This window comes from Rhagoletis pomonella, unplaced genomic scaffold, assembly GCF_013731165.1.
Source record: "Rhagoletis pomonella isolate Grant_MI unplaced genomic scaffold, Rhpom_1.0 Rhpom_scaffold_00004, whole genome shotgun sequence".
NCBI lineage: Eukaryota > Metazoa > Arthropoda > Insecta > Diptera > Tephritidae > Rhagoletis > Rhagoletis pomonella.
In genome coordinates, this window is record NW_023458558.1 from 13388550 (window position 1) to 13412167 (window position 23618).

Consider the following 23618-nt stretch of genomic DNA (forward strand, 5'->3'; position numbering starts at 1 on the left):
TTATGCATACATTTGTGCACAAAGTATTTGTATCAATAAACATCGCTTGATTGTGTCTATATATTTAAAAAGGCGCCGTCACCTTTACAAAGAAAACTGAGCAGCGAGAATTGGTAATTGGACTCTATCCCCTATGAAAATTATATCATAATTACTATTCACTTTTTTGCTTCACATATATGTATGTATATAGTTATGTATACATTTATTAATGTGCGTATCACAGCAAAATGTGTGGTATTAGGTGTGTTTTTTAATTTGTGCACTCGAACTACTCGAGTACATATTTGATATGGCAATTGAATATAGTAAATATAAATTAGAAAAAAAAAACATGTTTAACTACCCGGCAAACATTTTTGCGACTTATCTCTAAAGCGAGTACTAAGGCGCGGATTAGTCTACAGGGGCACGAATTTTGCATTAGGTATATAGCGGAGTTTGCAGCTATTAAAATCAATGCAGTTCAATTCAGTGGTTTGAGTCACTTAAAGAAAAAAAAGCTTGTTCATAGGAACTCTGAACTGGCGTCCGGTTTGGCTCCCATGGCTAAAATTTTTGAACAATAAAACCCAAACATGTCAAATATAGTTTTTTTTTACCTAATTTCAATATCTTAATGTTGTGTCGTAGATTATAGATTTGTTTGCTGTTTTTATGGATCAGTTGATTTTCCCCAATATGTTTTCATTTTCAGTTTGCACTGCCAATGAAAAAAAAAACAAACTTTAACATAGAAAATATTACGCATATGCCATGCACGAGTACGCCCAGTGGCGATAGGGCGTATGAGTAACATTATTTCCTGTTCCTATTCCATCAACAAATTATTGCACTTTATCATTTGACCATTCAAAACTAGTTTATTTACCCATCGATTTTTATCGTTGGTAGCTGGACTTTTTGGCCAAAAAACAGGCTTTAATATAAAGAAAAAAAGGTTACAAAATATTTGTAATTTTTTTAATTTTATCCTTGTTAAATTTGCATTTTTTTGTTTAATAAAAATGAAAATATTTTGGGATGGTGACCTAATCTATAGCATTTTCAGTTTAAATTAAACCGTTTTCAAATTAAATGAAACCTTTTCCAGATTCAATGAAACTTTATTAAAATTAAATGAAACTTCCTTTTAAGAATGTTTCATTTAATTTGAAAAAAGTTTAATTTAATTTGAATAAAGTGGCATTGAATCTGAAAAAGGTTACATTTAATTTGAAAAAGGTTTCCTTTAAACTGAAAGTACTGTAGAAAAACAGAAAACAGATTATATAATTTATCTTTTTTCAAATAAACAGGAAAATGAAATTAAAAACAAGTAATTTTTAAGAAACAAATATCAACGATTTCGATTCTTATATAAAAGTTTAATACATAGTACCGTTAATTTCTTTATGAGCCAATGATCGGATCTAAACCAAATTAAATGGGGCAACACCTTTCCGATAGAAATTGGAATTATCGAAATCGGTTGACGTGGTCCAAAGTTATGCAGTAACATACGTAAAAAAAAAATAAAAAAAAATATTCCGACGAATTGATAACCTTCTCCTTTTTTTGAGTCGGTTAACAAAGTTTTTGAATAAACTTTTTTAAGGATTGGACGAGTCATAAGTCTAGCCGACACGACAATAGCTGCATACATACTCAAAATTTCGAATTGACACTCAAAATCTTGGCTTAGGATTGATACTCGACGTTATGATAGGTTCTTAATTTAATAGGCTAACACACGCAGTTGCCGCACAAAAAATTGTTTAGCAGTTCTACCATAAGGGTTACAAAACTTGAAAAATGCTTAGGTGGATTTTCATTTTGAACATAACCGAACATATTTATTTTATTCTTCTCTTATAATTTTGTTTATTCGTTTGGTAGGTATGTCTTCGAAATTTTATCCGATAAGGTTGGGTGGAGGACCCAAATCGGACATATAATAAAGGAGTTATAGGAAAACCCCGATTTACCTATTTTTTACAGGGTGCCGCAAAAAATGTTATACTCCCGAAATAACTACTCTCATAGTGAGTATTCAAAATCTTTTGTTAGATAGAGTCTTTCCTCCATATGGGGAAACATAAACATTGACCAAAGGATTTCTAAGAATATGTAAAATTAATGCGGGATACTATAAAATAGCACAAACAAGAAAATCCACTAGACGACAAGTTCAACGGATGCAAGATTACGTTTTTGTTTTTACGTGGCTTAAAGTGGTTTTAGAGGCGATTCAATAATACCTTAATATTAACTTAAAATGAACTTTATATCCTCAAATGACGTTTACAAAAAAAGTTAAACCAGACTGCCTCGATTATTCCCACTTACTCCTTACGCTGCTCTTACTTATTTATTTGCTTTAATTACACATGTACATATATGTACGTATTTATTTCATTAACATATGAATATACTAGGAAAGTTTTAGGTCCCAAAAATCCCGAGATTCTTGGTAGATGATCGCGAGATTTTCGGGATTTGTGCTTTGCACTGGTGGCCATAATAAAAACTCTTTTATTGACCAGTGATGGCTATATTCCTTTTTTATTTAATAATTAATATTTTTTTTATAAATATCTAGCTCATTATACATATAACACCGTGCGTTAGTCAATTTTAACACATAAAAAATCAATATATTCGCGACACCATCGGCCAAACATAATTTAAAAAATTCAGTGAAATGTGCTTGGAGAAAAAGTATGGATATCAAATTAAAGAGAAAATTCTGTAGAATTTAAATAGATTCAATTTTTTGGTGCATAAGGGTGGGTGAGTAACTTTTTAAAATTTTATTCTTGAATATCCTTGAAATTTTGCAATATTCATTTATAAAAAATTTATATGTTAAGGACTTATATAAACTCCATAACATCCTGGAATTTCGTCCTTCTACCTATATCAGCTTAAAAAATTACCTATTTGTCCTTTTGAATCTAAAAGATTTTAATTCCTTAAATTCTAAAGAAATTTCCTCTTTCATTTGGTACTCATATTTTTATTCTACATTGCACTGAATTTTTTAATACATTTTTGGAACTAATGATACCTTTGAAATTACAAAGTTCTTTAAAATGAATTCTGAAACTCGAAACAACAACAGAAAAACAATTTTTTAATCAAAACTAAAAAAAATGGTGTGTTCTAGTAGAATGAATAAATAAATATATACATATATACATATGTTATCTTGTATTATTTTATTGAAAGGCTCTTAGCTTTCGAAAGAGGAAATAAAAACCCGCTCATTTTTGGCACTTTTATAAGTAATGCGTTTTTTGGTAATGCATGAAATCATTTTTTTTTTGTCAGTGCCATCAGATCTACACGATTCCTTCTATTTTCAAAAATGATGTGCCAGATTAAAAGGCTTGACCTGTAGACAATATAGGTAAATTTTTTTATTTAAGAGTTGCCACCTGTTAAAAAATTAGATAATTTTTTTTAAATAAGTTAACTGAGTTATCAAGGGATGAATGCATGAAAAGGGTTTACATATTTCTTAACTACATGTAGAGGATTGAAATAGAAAGGTATCACCATATGGAAGTCAGACCAAAGATGTTTAAGAAAGTTTTAGCTTGCAAATATTGTGAAGAGGGTTGCCACCTTTGTGTAAAGTCAAATTTAGTTAAACTAAAATAATAATTGTGTCAATCCAAAGGTTTACGACATCGTATTTGTTTTTTTTTTTTATTACAATCAATCATTACATTGTCAATCAGTGATTTGTTCTGATTACATTCCTTTTCAATTACTGGGCCCTTAAATTAACTCAGGTATATTTTCGCTCTTCACTTATTTCTTGCTTAATATGTCCAATTTTTTCACACACATTTCAGTTACATTATTCCTTTAATTAAAGTGAATTTGATTTTTTAAACATGTGGCAACCCTCTTACGTGACACCTCACTTTTGAAAAAAGAACGAACTATAGAAGTGTACTCGTATCCAAAACTATCAAAAGTTTTAGAAAACTTTTACTTGTTTTGCGTTCTCGTACCCAAAAAACTTGCAAAGTAGGGGAAATTGGGAGAGCAAATTCGAGAATTGAAAATTGTGATAGAGAGCTGCAAATTTCTGCTCGAAAATTTTTACCTTTTTGAGTTAAAGTAAATTTATTAAGGACAACGTTTGCTGGTTTATTTTTCGTCAATTTACTATACATCTCCAGTTTGTTTACTTTAGTGTGTGCTAACTATGATTACCGTATGCCATTTTTCATTTGTACCATAATTTTCCAATAAATATACAAAAATAGATTAAAATGCAGCATGCTGAAATGTTTTTGGCTGAAGTTGCCGGTTTTGGTAGCTTGATTGTTGAAATGAAAAAGTTATATTTTTAAAACTAATTTGTATTTTAAAAAGGTTTTTCTTATCCATAACTATTCCATTGTATAAAATGCCAAATCGGAGGAAAATATACCAAGCAGAAAATAAATTACCAAATGAATCACTTGTGGCAACTCTGGTAGTGATCAGCTGTTTCGAAGGTTGCAAGTTTTTGCAAATTTTGCGTTCTCGTACTTCTGTGGATATTTTGTCCCTTTGACCGCTCAATACGAGTACACACTTTATATGTACATACCTATGTAAATGCTACCAGAGCCCAAATTTTCAACTTCAAATTGCATTTAAAGTGAAAGTATGAAAGTTATCCAAAAGCAAATTGCATTTTTGAATTTAGCGTCCTCAATTTTACTACGATGCAAATTTTCATTTAAATCCGTCCATAATTCTATTTTTGACCACATTTCATAAGGAAGGGAGAAAAACTAAAAACGGAGCTTTACCATATTTGGCCCATGGATTCGCGAATATATTTATTTTTTGGGTGCAAATTTGACACTTGCACGGTGTTATATGTACATACATATAATGAGGTAGACATTTATAAAAAAAATTTAAACATTAAATGAACAAAAAAAATATAGACAAAACTGGTCGAAATAAGGCGTTTCTTTTATTTCTACCACTAGTATACATATATATATGAAATTCTTTCAACCACAAAATATATTTCTTGATTTAAATTTTTTCGCCTCGAGCTTTGTTTTTTATACTTATAAAATAATTTTCACTTTAAATAAAAAAGTAAGTTTCAAACCCATTTATTTTATTGGAGGGAGAGCTTCTCAAACAATATTGAAGAATTTTTTACAATTTAAGTTGTTGAAAAATAATAATAATCTAAATCCAGGGACTAATCCCCGCATTTCGGGATTGTGATAACGAGATCACGAAAATCGCGGGATCGTCAAAAGCGAAAAATAACATCCCTATTACATACGTATATGTAAATATGTATGTATTTCATTCAGTATTATTAGTGCATGCTATTAATTTTGCTCTTCTTTCCAGTGGCCGTTGTCATATGCTTCTTCTTGTGTTGGGCACCGTTTCATGCACAAAGGCTCATCGCCGTTTACGGCACGGCTGTAATGGGTGGCAGCAGTGAGAGTGGAGCTGGTGGCGCGGGTTCTGCCGACGATAAGAATCATCATGTGGTGATATACACCGTTATGACATATGTCTCTGGTGTACTTTATTACTTGTCGACATGCATCAACCCGCTATTGTACAACCTGATGAGCAACAAGTTTCGGCAGGCTTTCAAGGTGAGTAAGTTAATCGGCTCTGTTTACTATGGGTGTATTCTCAGAGTCTTGCCAAGCCTTTGCACGTTACAGGGATTGCAGGGTTTGCAAAGCTGTCCCATACGAAAACCGGTTTTTGCGGTGCAATACGTGCAATCTGTGCACCATGTAAAGGCTTTGCAAGACTCAGAGAATGCCCCTTATGTACTATACATATGTACATATGTGTGTATATTCACTTGGCCATTGATTGCTTAATATCTACATACACATTTGTTTGCTTATAAACACGCATAGATATGTGCATATATATGTATATACATGCATGTACTAATTGTTTTACTTATATCATTTAGTCGATATTGTTTCGAAAGAAATCCACTGGTTCTCTCAATTATCGACGAGCTCAACAATCGCAAAATTTACGTCGAAATCCTACGCTCACTTCGAGTACGCAGCGGGAATCCAGCGATTCGGAGACACAATTGAAACACTCGGTGTTACAGGTGAGGTTTTTCTTGTAATTTTATATTTAGGTACGCTTATGGAACTTACAATTTTCTAATTAGCGTTGTGTTTTAAAAAAATTATGTTTCATCTAATTTTAATTTTTGTAGGCTGTATTGGATGAGCGCAAATCAAAAAACCAAGTTTTGCCATAGAACGAGTAGTACAAAGATGGGTCTGGACTAGGAAAGGTAATCCCGGTATTTTTTAACTCCCGAAATTTACACTGGTGGCAATAATAGAAATGCCTTATGTTGACCGGTTTTGACTATATTTCCTTTTGTATATTTAATATCTTTTTTTATAAGTGTGTAGCTCAATAATAATACCTTTCACCAGGCAATTTTACACACAAAAAAAAAAAAACAAATCAATATATTCGCGAAGCCAAGGGCCAATAGACTAAAATTGCGTTCTTAATTTTTCTCTCTGACGTCAGGATTTTTATGAGTACTTCAAAAAATGATTTAAAAAATTCAGTGCAATGTTCTTAAAGAACCAGTATGGGTATCAAATTAAAGAGAAGATTCTGTAAAGTTAAAACAGATCACCATTTTTTCGTGCGTAAGGGATGAGTGCCGAGAAAATGCCCTTTTATAATTTTATCCTTGAATATCCTTGAAATATAAGATCTTGTACCCTATGCTTAGAACGTCGATCCTGACTCTGTTAGATCGCCTTTTTTGTGGACTGGGGAAAGCACATTTAAAGTACAGTTGGCAGGCATACGTTTATCTGACCATATTTTGCGAAAATTTTATGCATGAACATTATTAAATCCACGCCGCCACGTTAAATAGCTTAGAACAAAGGTATTCAGCTCGGGCAATTTCTTTTGTTTTTCAGCCGGGAAATTGATATTCATACCCGGTGGGGTGTTCGGCAATCAGTTCTGGTTCTTTAAACGCAGGTTTGTAAATTACTCGATCTGGCCTACAATCAATGATTGCCGAACTCCTCCACATACATAGTTCGCTCATTTCTCTTGACTTGCGCATACTAAGTGTAATTATTGTACTTCAATTATACCAGTAATTTGGGTTTTAATTGATTAGTATTTAGATGTACAATAAATATGTATATTGGCCCATAGTTATAGTATAAAGTAATTGCAGCATTTTGACATCATTTTCAATGGGATATCTGTCAAAAAACTCGACATTATTAGTGTACAGTTGCAAACTGCCTATTTAAGATGTACCGTAAGACAGTCCCATTTCCTGAACAACATGAAAAAATAAAACAAAAGAAAGTGTTTGAAGTGAAACTTCTTTACCGGTGGTTGTTTTGGTTGGGAGTAAATTGACAAATTCAACGGAAATTGCACACGGAAATGGTGCAACGGAAATGGTTGGGACTGAAACAATTGCTTCTTGACTGTATGTATGTACATGGTAATAGTTAAAAAAAAACTTTCTAATAAAAGGTTAAAGAATAACACTTAGAAAAAGACATATACAAGAATGAAAGTAAAGATTTTGTTATCGATTTTGTAATCGATATTTTTAACGATTTTGTTATCGATATTTTTATCGATACTGATATCGATTTTGCTATAAATTTTGCTTTCGATATTTTTTATAGAATTTATTATCTATAGTTTTGTCGATTTTGTTATCGATATTGTTATCGATTTTATTATTGACCTTTTTATCGATTTTATTATCGATATTTTTACAGATTTTGTTATCGATATTTTAATCGATTTTTTATTCGGCTTTTTATCGATATTTTTGTCGAATTTTTTATCGACATTTTAGTGGATTTTGGTTTGTTATCGATAGAGTATAAAGATAAAAATTACGATAAAGGAAAAACGATAGATAAAAGTCTTAAATAGTCCCAACTTGGCATGCAACTGAACTAAATATTAAAGACCCACGGGGTTTATGGATGCAGTTTTCATAGCACAATTCCAAGAATTTGTAATCAAACTAACAACCGGTTTAGGATCGCATCTACCTAAATAGTACATACTGCAATACACGTGCTTACTAGCCTACTGGAATTTTCAGTTCACCGGCATTGCGATTAATGTTTCCTGTAAACTCAACAGCTTTTTGCTTAAACAATGCCAATTTCTTTAATCGAGTCAATTGTTATTAGCACTTTAACTCTCGTGCATGGATAATGGAAGTAACAATTAATTGATGGAACAAAAAAATAATAATTGCAAAAAGTATTAATATGCATTGACTTGTTTTCAATGTATACTTACTTACATATATTCCAATGGTGGGTAAATGCTGCTATTCGAGCGGAGTGCGGCTCTTTGCGTAGAAAAGCGCGCATATTTTTACTTTATTTGTACTCTGAGCAGTGTGTTTCTTTTTAATTATTTATTGTTGGAGATATTACCCACATGGAGAGACAGAACTGTTTAGGCAACCAACAACACCTAGTGCCTAAAAGTATAATACATCCGCAATCAACTGGTTCCATATCGGAAACAAAGCACATACATACATGCAGGTATAAAAATCTGTTCGAAAACGCATGTGTAAAAATTTCATACACATAATAAATTATGCACATGCACTTCTCAAGTGTAAAATAACAAAACTTGCTAAAGTAATAAGTAGACTGCGGATGTTTGTGCAGGAAAGGAAGCCTAAAAATATGTACCATATAACTATAAGCAAAATATAAAAAAATGTATGGCTTATAGTTAAGTAGAACATATTTTTAGGATTCATTTTCTGCATAAAAATCAGCAGTCTAGTAATAAGTTAGTGGCATCCCAAATTATGCTCAACCAGCTCCATGCGTCACCCAAAAATTTTTTAATTGCATAAAATCTCAAATATCTTGATTCCACTTAGATAAAAGGCTGGCTTTGAACTCGCACATAGAAAAAATTCAAAGTAAAGCTACACGAGCCATGTGGGCCCGTAGAAGACTGTGTAGTTGCATATGTGTGGATATACGATATGATTGCGTCCGGCTCCCTGGTTTGAGGCCTAAGAGCATTACAAAAAAAAAAACATTTATATGAACTTGAAAGATTTACTCGGTACGAAGTTACATAATTAATTAGAATAATTTGTCCAAACGCGGCTTTGCAGTCGCTTCGAGGATGGATTCCGCTCTGTACATATTTTCGTTGAAGTAGGAGTAGGAGCTTCGACAGCCTAATAACAAGCGTCAGTCAGATATTTAGGAAAAATCCATGGTGCACTTTTAGACTGTATTGTGAGATAATTGAAGGCAAGACTCTCAGAATGGTGAATCTGAACAAAAGGGGCTACCTCACCTCGATCCCAGATATGTTAATACTCAGACGGCTCAAGTATGGCAGAAAGAACAGGTGAGGATTTTTATGTATCCCGCCTTAAACTTTACCAGAGTTTTGCTGAAGTGTCAACAATGCCGGCATGTACCAGAGCAAACCTTGAAAATTAGTTGAAAGGCGCTTTCTTAGTTATCTGTTCACGACGTCAAGCACACACCACTTGTCCAATAGGACGATCACATCCAAACTCTTGACAGCAAGAAAGACGATAACACTTTGCTGGAAGCAGGGTAATGCGGTTTCGAAGGGAACCGATGAAATGGCGCGATAAGGCTCAGCATCTGCTCTCGTGGGACCAAAACCATTTTGGGGGCTCAGTTGTTCTTTTTTGAGACTTACTGAGTGGTTAAACTCATAATTCAGTAAGTACTGGTGACCAAAAGGGAGCATTTGATAGAACATGCCCTTTGGTTATCCTTTCGATAGACAGAACAATTATTTTCGGATTGCTACTATTCTCCAGTGCTTTTTTCCATTTTTGAGCTCTATAAGTGTTGTTGGTCATTTGACTCTCCGATACATACCGTAAATGACGTTCACCTACCTCTCCTCCACTACATGTTAGGTTGGAGTAGAATAATGCCTAATTATTTAACCTCGGGTGAACTATTTAAATTAGCCCCATCCCATTCATTTTTTGCATTGGGAGGTTAGGTATCTATATTTGCCTGGCAAATAAGATCAGTAAGCTATATTTAGAAGCTTATATTATCTTCCGACTTAGAAATATTACTCACTGCCAATTTTAACACCTTGCTTATTGTTGGTTAGAACTTACCGCGAATTAAGATAACCAAGTTATCCAAGTAGGGATGGGCAATCTTGCTGATAATAAGAACCGCATTTAGGTTTTCTGAATGGTATAAAAAGTAACAAAAGAGACAAAACTGGAGTAAAGTTTAGGATTTGAAGGTTGCATTCTGATTAAATGAAAAATCTTACAGGATCAACCCCCGGTGCTATTATTATGAAATACTCTGTTCCGATTCCAAACTGCATCTGAGTGTATAGAAAAGGTAACATTAGAGAAATGTGTGCAGTCGCCTCGTTATCTTCAAAGCACATTCGGCATTCCGTCTTTGTGGACAGCTCAAGTCGATGCAGCCGATCCGGCCCCACTAGATCCTTATTTAGCTAGTTCGTCGGCGATATCTTTTCCCACCATACCATAGTTCTCTGGACAGTATTACCTTGTTCTCTGCTGAACACTACTTTGCGAGCTTGCAAGTGATCATCCTATTGGAGAGGGTCAAGGTGAAAGTTTGGCTGTCTAAACGTCTTTCAAACGCTTTGTTAGGTTTATTCTGTCCTCCGTAAGAATTTATTATGTCTTTGCCGGAAAAACTAAGGGTCAAATGGCAACTGCGATGAAAAGTTTGGGTGTTGCGACTATCAAAAAACCCGCACCTGTGCCTGTAAAGACTTTTGAGCGTTTTTTAAACAAACAAAAAATAATTTCAAGCAATTTTGTTGGAAAAACAATATTATGTAATTTTAATTATTTAATTACGTGAAGGATATCTTGTCAATGAATTTAATTGGAAATTTCAAGAAGTTTTCCTTCGACACAGTACTCGTATCAGTATAAATTGCAACTAGTTACTACGCACATAGTATATACAATTAACCGTATAATAATTTGTATCGATATCATTGCAGGCTATTGACTTTGGACGCTCACGAGCAAACACGTGTGGATGACAACTTTCAAAGAAAAACGTATAGGAAATCTAATGTTTCTATACAAGCGAGTTACTTAAAACTGAATACTTATTTAATTATTGAACTCAACAAACTAATAGATTAAGTACATATATTCGTATGGATGTATGAAAAAAAATTATTGTAAACAACTGAATATATAAAACCGTAGTATGTAATTTAATTCATATTTGCAGTAAAATATTTATTTACGTTCATTTGTATGCAATTAAGTTTGTGCATATGTACATATGTATGTATGTATGTTGAGATATTATACACCTCAGCGCTAAACCAATGATGAAACATTGTAAAATAACACTAATAAAGAGGGTGAAAATAAGAAAAAAAATTTTAATGTCAAAAAAATAGAAAGCATTCGCACGCTTAAGTAGCAAAAGAAGTTCTAAAAAAATAAAAAGTCATACATTTGGTAGCAAATTAATCTCTATAGGCCTCAAAAGGAAATTGTTAACTTAAGTGTTTTTCGATTCGTACAATAAACCAGTTTATATAGTATAGCAATAATTGCTACTTAGTCATTAAAGGCGCTACTTAACCTATATGGAAAATATAAAATTGAAATTATTAAATTACTTACTACTTACATATATATTTTAATCGATTATGTGTAGTGGAGTTCAATGGGGTTACCAACTAAGCTGCTAATTGCAAAAAAAAAAAAAACGTGATCGTAGGAAAATTATAAATAAACACCAATTATTTAACCCATTGAGAGTTTGGTAACCAAATGTTGCAATAAGTTTTAAGCAGGGTATAATATGTACGGGACACGAAATATACTCCTAAACTTCTCTATACTAATTGTGTAAAGAGAAGTTCCTTTTTTTGTAAGAGGTAATCGCACAAACGGCATGCCCCATTTTCATGAAATTTTTATATAAATAGCTTTCAGCAACCACCTTGGCATTGTAAATAGGCCAGGGATCGATCTCTTCAAAAAAAAAAAAAAATCCTTCGATTTTCTTGAAATTCGGTAAATGTATTTTTAAAAGGGTTAAGTGAAAACTTCGAGACGCTAGCAAAACGCGTTGGTTTTTAATAATTGTGTTGTGCAATTACTTTTAAATGGAAAAAAATGGGTAGCACCGTCAACAAAAAAAAACTTAAAAATCAACTCGATTTTCTAGCGTCTGAAAATTTGCACTTTAACCTACTAAAATTTAAGTTTGAAAAGTGGATTTATTTGATGCTGGTTATCTAATATGCTAGACTTTTATAAAAAAAATATAAACATTTAATAAACAAAAGCAAAATAGTAAAAACTGTTCAAAATGTCAATTAACTTAATCAGCTCACCACAAGGGTACATATGTCAATCCATAAATATACATACATACATTTATATATGGAACACTAACCCAATATCAAAAACTAAAAACCAAAAAAGGTTTTTGTTTTCCAATAGCGGTCGCCTTCGGCAGGCAATGGCAAACCTTCGAGTGTATTTCTGCCATGAAAGAGAGCTTCTCATAAAAATGCAATCGCCCTTCGGAGTCGGACGGTTAAACAAGTTCTTTATTGTAAGCGGAAGCGGAGCTCGGAGCGAAAGAAAATACCAGAGCGGAGCTAGAGTGGAGCGATGAAAAAAACCTTTCCTCCGAAGCCCTGATAATCGCACCATAAAGTTAAATATTCTACAAATATAATCTTAACACAAACCAACAAAAACAATAACTACATGATTGAGTGTAAATAGCAACAAAATCGTTGCTCTTGATTGTAGTCGATTTGGCCAAATGAAAGCGTGGGAAAAACAACAACAGTATACATGGCGAACTAAGCTCAGGGATTAAGGCCAATTGCGAGTTTAAATAAAGAGGTCTGTTGAGGATATGCTTTGAGCTATAACTTCTACCGCATGTAAATTTGTTGTTTTTCCACAACATTTTTCATTAGACACGGCCTGAAGCTCAATAAAATTGATGAATATAATTGTTATACCAAAAAAAAAGACAAAAAAGGGTAAACATTTGGCCGCCAGGTGTCGCTGGGGTCGAGTTATTACTAAAAATCGTATTTATGATCCGATTTGGTTCATATTCGAGATATGTATTGCTACAAAAATGAGCTGCGAAGTGGTGCTGGAGTCCAGTTGTTACTAAAAGTCGTCAAGTGAGAAAAAGTGCAGCGAATGTCCGATTACATCGACTTGCTGGACTACTGAGAAAGTCAGACTTCCGTGTGCTCCGATTGGTCCAATGACTGTGATATGCCAATATTACAGTTTCATGTGGACACACCAGGATTAAATTGTGCAGGGGTCAATCACAAATAGCCACCCTTAAATGAATGAGTGCTTATTAGAGTAGAGCGAAAAAATCTATTTTTACGTTTCGAAAGGCCCGCTTAAAAAAATGCTAAAAATCAACGCAATTTTTAAGAAAATCGAAACTTTCACTTTATTGTACTCAAAATTAATGGGCTACAAAGCGGCATACCGAAACTCTTTCTAAAAAAGATTTTTTTAGAAAGCATAAAATAACTATAATTTTTGGAGATTTCTCGAAAATTTACGGCTCTTGGGGTGACCATAAATGTCATACGATCGCAAAACAGTTTAACACGATTCAATGTGATCATCATAAGCAACTTTTCCGCTCCACTGTGCGGTCGACTTGCTATAAGGCGAAAACTTGGTCAGACCGATGGCTTGTCTTCGAGTAGGGGACGAACCCAGGGCTGGGTTGTAAGGTCCGGACACTCTAACGCTCGGGCGAGTTTCAAATTATAAATCGGATAGTCACGAGTGGGAATTGGCTCTCGGATCTCAGACACATTGCATCTCAAGTTAGTGATGATTTTATATGCTCTGCACCAAAGCGAAATTAAGCCAGTGAGAGCACTCCCGTCTTTGGCTATGCCGAACGCTGCATACCTTTTATGGACACCAAAAAATTTTACTTGAAGCTAGTTGCTTGTGAGCTAAAGCATTTTTTAATATTCATAGAATATAAATACATATATGTAGATATGTTATAGTGGTCCGATTCCGGTTCCTACAAATGATTAACACGTTATGAAAATACACTCACTTACCAAATTTCAGTCTGATATCTCTATATAGACTAGATTGCATACAAACAGACGGATAGACGGATAAGACATACAGACAGACAGACAGCTCGACGTTCTGATCATATAATTATACATTTTCATGGGTCTATCTCTTCTTATTCTGGTACATACAAATATCAGACCAAAGTTATAATACAATTTCATGCTCATGAAAGTTTAAAAAAAAAAACGGACTGACCATACGGAGTAGTTTCAGAACTCGATTTTTGGATTACGTCTGCCTTTCGTGACATTTTGGATACGATTTTTCCGCCTTGGCCACCACTTAGGCGTAATCCTCTTCCCTGTTGGAATAAGCAGTTTCATAAGTTGGGGAATGATTCGTGGAATAGAAATGCTACCGCTGCACACAAATAGTGGTACGAGAAGCAAATTCTTGCAGCGGGTTTGATACTTTGAGTCAAACAACTAGGCTCGTAGATATCGTTAAACAAATCAAATCACTAAAGCTGGGTTCAATCAAGGTGCATCAATATTATTTCGCTTTAGTCTGTTTTGGTTTATATAAAGATGGACATACTTAATCCTTAAACCACTGATATCGAAATGTAATGTCCTTTGTTACGGGAATTTAGGTTTCAGAATTTTTTTTCCTGATTCGAGAAATTTGATCATTATTCTGCAATACCTTTTTTGATCCGTTGGTAGTCATCAATGAGCGATAAATATTTCTTCATCTGCTTAAATTTGCTTATTTTATGTGGAACTCTAGGTAATTAATATTGGGTCGTAGATTACGGATCTGCACACCATTTTTCTGGATTAGGCAATTTTCCCTAGATATTTTCATTTTAAGTTCGCATCGCAAACGAAAAAAATTCAAACTTTATCATGGAAGATGTTCTCATACGCCATGTACGAGTACTGCCACGGGCGATATGGCATATGAGTAACATTAAATCCAGCTCCGATGTCATAATAGTGATCTTCATCAAAAGTGATAAACTCTTGATAAATGAACTGTCAAACTTTGTATGGAAATCTATTTCACCAAAGTTTATCACTCATATCAAACGCATCAATTTCAGCAAAATTCCACTCTGGCAAGTTGCTAGGTGGTAGATTTTGCTAGGTGGTAGAATTTGCATAATGGACGAGGTAAGAATGAAACGTAACTAGCCAGATAAAGTAAATAATAAACAATTTTGTACAAATGTTTACCAAGGTGCGTTCATGAAAGGAAGCGGATAAAATGAAATAAATAAATAAATAAATTTAAGCAGTTTATCCCTTTTTTACTTTATATGAAGACCCCTAATAAAAATTACTGTAACTTTTAATTTGACCATTCACAAAGTGTTTATGTATTTATCCATCGATTTTCATCGTTACTAGGAAGTTCTCTGATACGACACACCCGCTAACTTAAAGCTTATGAACTTTTGAGTGGGCAAAGTTGAAGGCCATCTGTGATGTGAAGTTGTCAAATAGTTTACATTGCGACTGCCAGTTAAAGTTAACCATTAGCTTTGGGTGCCCTCCAAGCTCGTTGCTGTCGATAAAACAGACCGGCCATCGAATTTTAACAGGCAGTCGTAAAAACGGCCCTCACGCTGTTAAGTGAGCAGCTGTTAAAGTGTACACGAGCTTTTTCAGCGCTGCCAAGACCGACGCAGGAAGCGGGGTTTTGACGTTTGCGCGCTTATACGTACATATGTACAGGGTGGTCACTATAGTGGTTTCTTTTTAAAAAAATCAAAAAAATGTACAAAAATATATTTTTTCAGAATATTAATGGTTTATTATTTATGGAACACGATTTCTTTAATGCAGCTGCTTCGGTTGGTTTTGCCTTGACGCATCTCTTGCAGTTTTCCCAGATCTGCGTGATGGTTTTAGGCTCTATCTGACGGATGGTTTTGCTCAACATTCGCCTGAAGGGCCTGCATCGTTATGGTTTGTTCGCGTAACATCGGTTCTTTGCGGTACCCCGACAAAAAAGTCTAACGGCGTCAAAGAGCAGCTCTGATGCGGTCAATTGACATTGTCGAGACGGCGAGAAAGATCGATTGTGGCATGGGCCGCCAGGTGTGTCTAGGGTGTGCATAGCGCGCCATCCAGCTAAAATCAAAGGTCGTCCAAGTATTCAATTTCCGGCCACAAAAATTCGTTTATCATGCGTCTAGCGAAATGGGCCAACGAAGCCAATGCTTCCAAATTCGAAAATCATTCTCGGAGGTTTAGATATCATACTGACTTTATCTAAAGGTTTTCAGCAGGAAAAAGCTGTCACCGCTATATGTACCATCCGATATATATATGTAGATATGTATAGATATACATTAGAGTGGTCCACAAATACATGCGGGAACAAAAAGTTTAAAATCTTAAGTTCTTACACCCTAAAAATTTTCTAAATGGAAAAAAGAACACTCGTATTTTTTGTTATAAAAATTATATTTAGAATTAGGTATTGAAGTTTCCTGAAGAAAAACAGAGTTTTCTGATCTAAAAGTATTGACTATTGAGAATTCTATACCATTCTATGAAAAAAGTACTTTTCCAAATATAAAATACATGGATACCTTCATGGGCCTTGAGACAGTTCTAAATATAATTCTTTTAAACAAGAAATTTAGGTATTATTTTTTCCATTTACAAAATCCTAGGGGTGAGAGTTTAATATTTCAAACTTTTTTGGACCGCTATAATATGCATATGTAAGTATTACCGAGTAAGGTAAGTAGAATGCATAGCAGTCTCTCGGAATAGTTCGGCACTCGGAAATAACTTAGCCGCCGCCAGATATTGTAACTTACAACGTAAGGCGTCATCGGAGTTGTTCATTTTGTGCTTTACTAATAGATCACATTGGTTATGATGACAATTTTCGTACTTCAAGCTGAAAGAAAACATGGATTACTTCCTAAAGAGCTTACATATTTTCTGAGTGGGTTTACATACATACGTATAGGGACCAGTTATTAAGTCATACTTTTTTGAAGTGAAACTTCTTTAGCGGCGGTTGGTTGGTTGGGAGTAAATTGGAAAATTCAACGGAAATTGTGCAACGGAAATGATATCCTGAGTGTATGCACATGGTATTAATTTAATAAAAATTTGCTTATAAAAGCTTAAAGAATAACAATTAGGAAAAGACCAATATAAGGGCAAAGGTGAAAGGGAATATGTAGATGAAAAAATGATAAATATAAAAGTAAAAACAAGGATAAATATAAAGAAAATGAAGAGGATGAGGATACCTATAAAAGTATAGATGAAGATAGAGGAAGAAAGATTAAAATAAAAGTATTTATAAAGAAAATGATATAGATGGAGACTCTGAAGCTCAATCTGGGAACTATTTGGGAATTTTAGGGATTTTCGGAATTCTCGGGACTCATCGATATAATTATCGACATTTTTATCGGTTTAGTTATGGATATTGTTATCGAATATTTATCGATTTTGTTATCGACTTTGCTATCGATTTTGTTATCCGTCTTGTTATTGATATTTTTATTGATTTTGTTATCGATATTTTTATCGATTTTCTAATCGATTTTTGCTTCCGATTTTTTTCCATTATTTATCGATTTTGTTGTCATATTTTTATCAATTTTCTAATCGATTTTTTCGTCCAATATTATCGATACTTTTATCGATATCTTTATCGAATTTGCTACTAATATTAATAGCGACTTGGCTATCGAAATTGGCGTCGATTTTGTTGTCAATATTTTATCCATTTTGTTATCGATTATTTATCGTTTTGTTATCGAATTTGTTACCGATTTTGTTATCAAGTTTTATATCAATTTTTTCAGCGATTGTGTTATCTATTATTTATTGGGCTTGTTTTGGATTATTTATCGATTTGTTTAATGATTATTTATCGATTTTGTTATCGATGTTGTTGTCGATTATTTATCGATTTTGTTATCGGTATTTTTGTCGATTTTGTTATCGATATTTTTATCGATTTTCTAATTGATTTTGCTACTAATATTATTATCGATTTTGCTATCGAAATTTTTATCGGTTTTGGTATCGATAGTTTGTTGGATGTTACTACCGATTTTGTTATCGATAGACTATAAAGATAAAAATGAAGATAAAGGAAAACAGAATAAAGTAAATATAATTAGAACGAACAGTGGTAGAGATATAACCTTAAGCAAAAGCAGGGGTATGTATATATGTGTGTACATATGTATGCATATTGGTTATGTAACGTTAGTTTCACTTCTCCAATGTGACCCAAACGCACTTACTTTTTTCCATTAGTTTCTAATAGACATATGGCTGGTTTCTCCAACTTAATTTCACCATCTAGGCTAATCCAAAAATTAGCCTACGCTTTAATAAGCTTATTCTTGACTAAGTTCTAAAAATGGCTACACTAAGTTGAGTTGGAGAAACCATCCTATATTGTTTGGATATAAGCAATCATGTCTTTTTTACCACTACAACATTAATTCATGGAGTGTTATTTATCATTTTGATCTATGGACAGCAAAACAAGTTTTACAACTGAGTATTTGAAATTTCGAAATATCAATGAATGGGCGTGAAGTTACAAACAAAAGTCATACCTTACTTGCTGTCTCCATAGGCAAAAGTTTCTATCTTGATAATGTTATCAGGCAAAATTTTGCCAATAGAAACAGCAATAGTTATCAGAGCTCTTGATAAATATTGCCAGCAATTTGTTACTTTGGCATTTGCTGCATTTACTACTTACTACTTTTCATTTGCGCGATAACTTCGTGGCGGCAATGTTATTGATATTTTAATATAAAAGCAAAAATTTTGCTATTTTATTTTAAAATATTTGCAATTATGTACTTGAATGTGAAATTTTATAAATTTTTTAAGTGATTAAATCCGGCAAAAATAGCCATCTTACAACTCTTTTTATCAAAATTAAAAATACCCACGCACAAATTTTGCCTCTAATAAAATGTATATCAGGCAATAAAAATGACAGTTGGTAGGCAAAAACTTTTACCTGTAGAGACGGGCCGTTGAGTTAGACTCAACATCAACTTTTCCTTATCAATGTGGTGAGCATCTGAATTTATTAAACTATTATTCATGGGAGTCGTGTACGTGCATGTGTGTCCCGTAGAAACAATTTTCATTAAAATTCATTATACTTGATTGAAATAAATGTATTATTAAAACTTTTGCTGTTTTAATTGACAATGAAATTAGTGCAATCAAACGTAAATAATTTTTTGCTGAAATTTAATAATTAAGTAAGTATGCGTAGTAAGTATGCGTAACTAAAATTCATGATAGACTAGAGCTTTTCCGTACAAACAGGCGATTTATTTTTTATTTTTCGAGCATACGCGAATAGTTAAGGAGAAAAGTTTCTGTCTGTGGTTAGTACTTTCCCATACAAACGTAATGTAATAGATACTTTGTTTTGTAACTTTTTACTTTTACTTAATTAAAACCATAAACTGAAACAAATGACTATGTACTAACGTTTAATTACCTTTGTCTACATATATCATTATTTTCAAAAATATTCGTATTTTTGTCACGCGAGGTTGCGTTTTTAAATAAAAAAATCGACTTCAGCGACGAGTTACTACATAGTACATAATATACCCTGGCTGTCAGCTGATTAAGTGACATTTTGACCTGGACTGACTATTTTTCTTATGTTTATTTAATGTTCATATTATTTTCTTTATAAAACCTCTAGCTCATTATGTTTATAATAACCACCCTGTATATCCACGTTTCAAACTTTGTACAAAAATTCAACAAACCTTACCAATTACACCCAAAAATTTCAAATTTTTGTACCGAGTTTTTAGTAAAATTTTAGGTTTCAGTTTTATGGCTCATTCAAATTTATTAGGATAAAATGTAAATTTCAAATCGCTAGAAATTCGCGTTGATTTTTTAGTATTTTTTTCTTCCATTTAAAGGAATTTTCGAGCATACTTTAGCAAGCACTTTGTTCTACTAAAATCGGGCTATAAAACTGCATTGGTGAAATTTTTCTGAAAATTCTGAAAAAAGTTTCAAATTTCGAATTGGTAAAGTTTTTTAAGTTTTTATAATTTTTGAACAAAGTTTAAAATTTGGATTTACATATATAGTCCTGGTTACATGTATAATGGTCTAGACTTTCATAACAAAAAAAATAAGAAACATTAAATAAACGAAAGAAAAATAGCCAAAACTGGTCAAGATGTCATTTAACTCAATCAGCTGACCACAAGTGTATGTATTTCCAAATAAAATGAAATAAATTTTTTTCACCTAGTTAATGCTCATGCAATAGTAGAATGTATGTATTATATTTTGCAAATTGTCAGTGAATTTATAAATATACATAAATAAATATATGTAAGTACATGTGTATGTTTTGCAAATAATATTATAATATTTGTTAGTGCATTCAAACAGTGTCTAATAGTAATAATTTAAATCAATTCTCTTGTTCGTTCATTAATGGCTGCCTCTTAATTAAGCAGGCCGTCTGGTTGACCTTGCCAACTAACTACGCGTTCGCCAGCGTGCAGACAGCAACCAACTAACCGGTCACAGCTGACGCGAATCTATATTTTCACTTTCATCGACACTAACTTTCATAAATATTCAAATTTTAATTTATGCACTACTTTGGTACAGGTTGTGCGTTTAAATACATACATACATATATAGTATATATGCAAACGTGCACAATTGTTTATAAATATCTGTGTATGTATGTCTGGTTGTAAACGAGATTGTGAACATTAAAAGTTGCATAACATCTTGATTTGTTTCATACAACAAACAAAAAAAAAACGAAAAACAGGAAACTAACAATTCATAAAAATTTCATAAAATAAAATTAAATACAGTTAAAGTGCTTTATAAATCTAAAACATGTATGAAAATTTCATTTTATGAAGTTTTTAAAATCTATGTTTTTTTTTTTGGAAACAAGTTTTTTCTACGATCAATATGTACCTTCATATGTATAAGAATTCGTGCTTATTAACTGTATCACAAAATATGCGGTCTGCATTTGATTAAAATCCTAATTGCTTATACAATTCAGGTACATAGTCATCGTATTGGGCCTGGAAGAAATTGCCCGCAACTGGTACGCCTAATCCATATTTCTCAGCAAATTTTTTAGTAGAAAATTTCTCGCGACCATTGGCACTCTTATTTGTTAGACGTGCTTCGTTGAATTCTAATTTCTTTGGTTGTTTGTAGAGCAAGAAAACGTAACGGTGCAGTCCGGTGTCCTTTGGTGCGCCAGAGCCAACATATTCGGTTAAGACTTCACCTTTTCCCAGCTCATTGCCGGGTATGTTGCCCACCAACCAGTGATGCCACTCACGCAGCTCAGGCTTGGCACGACTAGGCGCATCCGGATCGGTCATAATGAGTGTGTAATAAGTATCAGCCGATACTGGTTTCCATTCGACTTTGGGTTGATTTTTCACTTGTGTGGGCGTCAATTCCACACCTTTGTCGGCGAAGACGCCACTGTCGAAGCTCACCTGGGAAAATACAAAAGTGTACATACATACATAAATGGAACATGTACTATATGTATATATATATATATTTTTTTTGGCTTACTTTTAAAAAGTCCTTTGGTCCTTCTCCAATGAGGTCTGGTATTACTTCCAGGTGTTTCATGAATTTGGTAATATCCGAATCCTCAGCATATGCCAGGCATACCACACTCAGGAGCAATACTTGCTGTAGGTTCAACATATTTTACTTCGTCGTTTTCTATTGTACTCTTTGCTGTGGCCGCGTGTGCGTGCACAGTCGCTGCGCTTCTAACTATGAATAACCTGTAGAGATCACTGAAGTTGTTGCGGTTGGGTCAAAGCTATACAGAGCTTCGACGAGCTTTTGTTCGCATTCAGCGACGCTAATGTGCATTTTATTACCTATTCAACTACTAAGTATGTATATATGTATGCAAATCGTTACTTTAATATAGAAATTACCTATCTAACGTTTTTCTTTCTTTGAAAAATAGTTAAACAGTCTAAGAAAACTTAAAGCTTTAGTTGCAAATGTTTTAAAAAATGGGGTTTCACTCAAGTCTTTAACTAATCGTATAGTAATTGTACATATAAGGTATTTAATTGGTGACCTATCGCCTTTTGTTCTCAAAATTGGATTTTGAAAGAAAATAAGTTACGGCCTTTCTAAATTAAGGTAAAAAATTTTGGTTTATGTTCGTTATAAAATATTCCTAATGTTTATTATTTGGCCTAAGTCAAATATGTAATTTGCGTGTGGCTTGAGTGACTTTCAATTAATTATACACTGAGCAGCTATTTGTCGGCGTGGTTTAGAACAAAACAGTTTAAATATGAGACGCATTTTTTGCTGACTCAACAGATATTAATACAAATTGAAAAATCGTTTAAATATTTAATGAGTGGAACAATTGTTATTGTACTATTTGAACATTTGCCACTTTTTTCATTGTACTAGTGATTTCTTCATTTGGTTCCTTTTAGGCGCTCTACCTGCCTAGTCCAACAAAGCACGCCAGCAGTTTCTCCTCTGTGTCAAGTGACGCGAATTGGAAATGTCAAGTTATGTCAAGTCCTTCTTCACCCAATCTTCCTCTGTTACCAGCACCGCGACCCGCGTTGAATAATTTCGTGACTGGAGCGCTTCTGTCCATTCCTAAGACGTGACCAAGCCAGGCCTAAAGCCAAACTAATAAGTTCCAATCAGTTCGCTGACGGTGGGCTACAGTCTATCGATAATACCATGATATAAAAAAAAAAAATTAAAAAAAATCTAAGCGCCTTTCTTGTAGATTTGGCAGTGCACGCCTACAATTCAAGTAGTCGGGCATGCGTTCATCTGACCATATTCTGCATAAGAGTTGATGCATGCACCTTATCAAGGCCTCGCCGCCGTACTTGAATAGCTCGGCTGGCAGGTCATCAGCTCCAGCAGCTTTGTTTGGCACATCGACTGGGGGCTCAGGCTCAAGACTACTTTCAGTGCTGCTGCCATTCAGTAGGCTGAAAAACTGTTTAATTTAAATGCGTTCTGGACATAGGTCGCTAGGTCGCCTTGGTTGTTATTACTGAATTTAACCGTGGTCTTGAAACCTTCTGTAAGTCGTCTTACTTTATGGTAAAATTTTCGGGCACCTTTCCTTCCGGCCAGAATTTCACGCTCTTCGCACTTCCGTTTCAGCCTATCTCTTTTTAGGAGGATGGTTTCGGATGCAGACGACCGCGCATTCCGGTTCACGACGTCCAGTGTTTACACTAAGGATCCTCTAAAGCGAGCTAATTGTGAGAAGGCGAAGTCCTCCCTGTAAAGAAAAAGAGTCATCTTATATATGGTTTTAAAAGACCTACTGCGAAACTTTTAACCTCTAGTGAAATTATAGGTTGACATTGAAATAAATTGCCAAAATTTGCAATAATTCGAAGAGAAAAACCAAACTGAAAGAAGGAAAATGTAAT

The 23618-nt window shown here is 33.7% G+C and overlaps 2 protein-coding genes across 2 annotated transcripts in view; one reads left to right on the forward strand and one right to left on the reverse strand.

Moving 5' to 3' along the window:
* Nucleotides 1-12041, forward strand: part of LOC118737050 (pyrokinin-1 receptor) — a 21385-nt gene extending 9344 nt beyond the window's left edge. The window contains exons 2-5 of the mRNA XM_036467295.1: nt 5365-5621; nt 5957-6106; nt 6218-6298; nt 11059-12041. Of these exons, the coding sequence (XP_036323188.1) occupies nt 5365-5621; nt 5957-6106; nt 6218-6262 (452 nt within the window). The 3' untranslated portion in view covers nt 6263-6298; nt 11059-12041. The remainder of the gene's footprint in view (nt 1-5364; nt 5622-5956; nt 6107-6217; nt 6299-11058) is intronic.
* Nucleotides 12042-20427: 8386 nt separating this feature from the next.
* On the reverse strand, nt 20428-22018 carry LOC118738397 (protein D3-like). Its single transcript, XM_036469322.1, has 2 exons — nt 21745-22018; nt 20428-21662 (listed from the first exon to the last, which is right to left on the reverse strand). The coding sequence occupies exons 1-2, from the start codon at nt 21880-21882 to the stop codon at nt 21183-21185; spliced, it is 618 nt and encodes a 205-aa protein (XP_036325215.1). The 5' UTR covers nt 21883-22018; the 3' UTR covers nt 20428-21182.
* Nucleotides 22019-23618: the final 1600 nt, after the last annotated feature.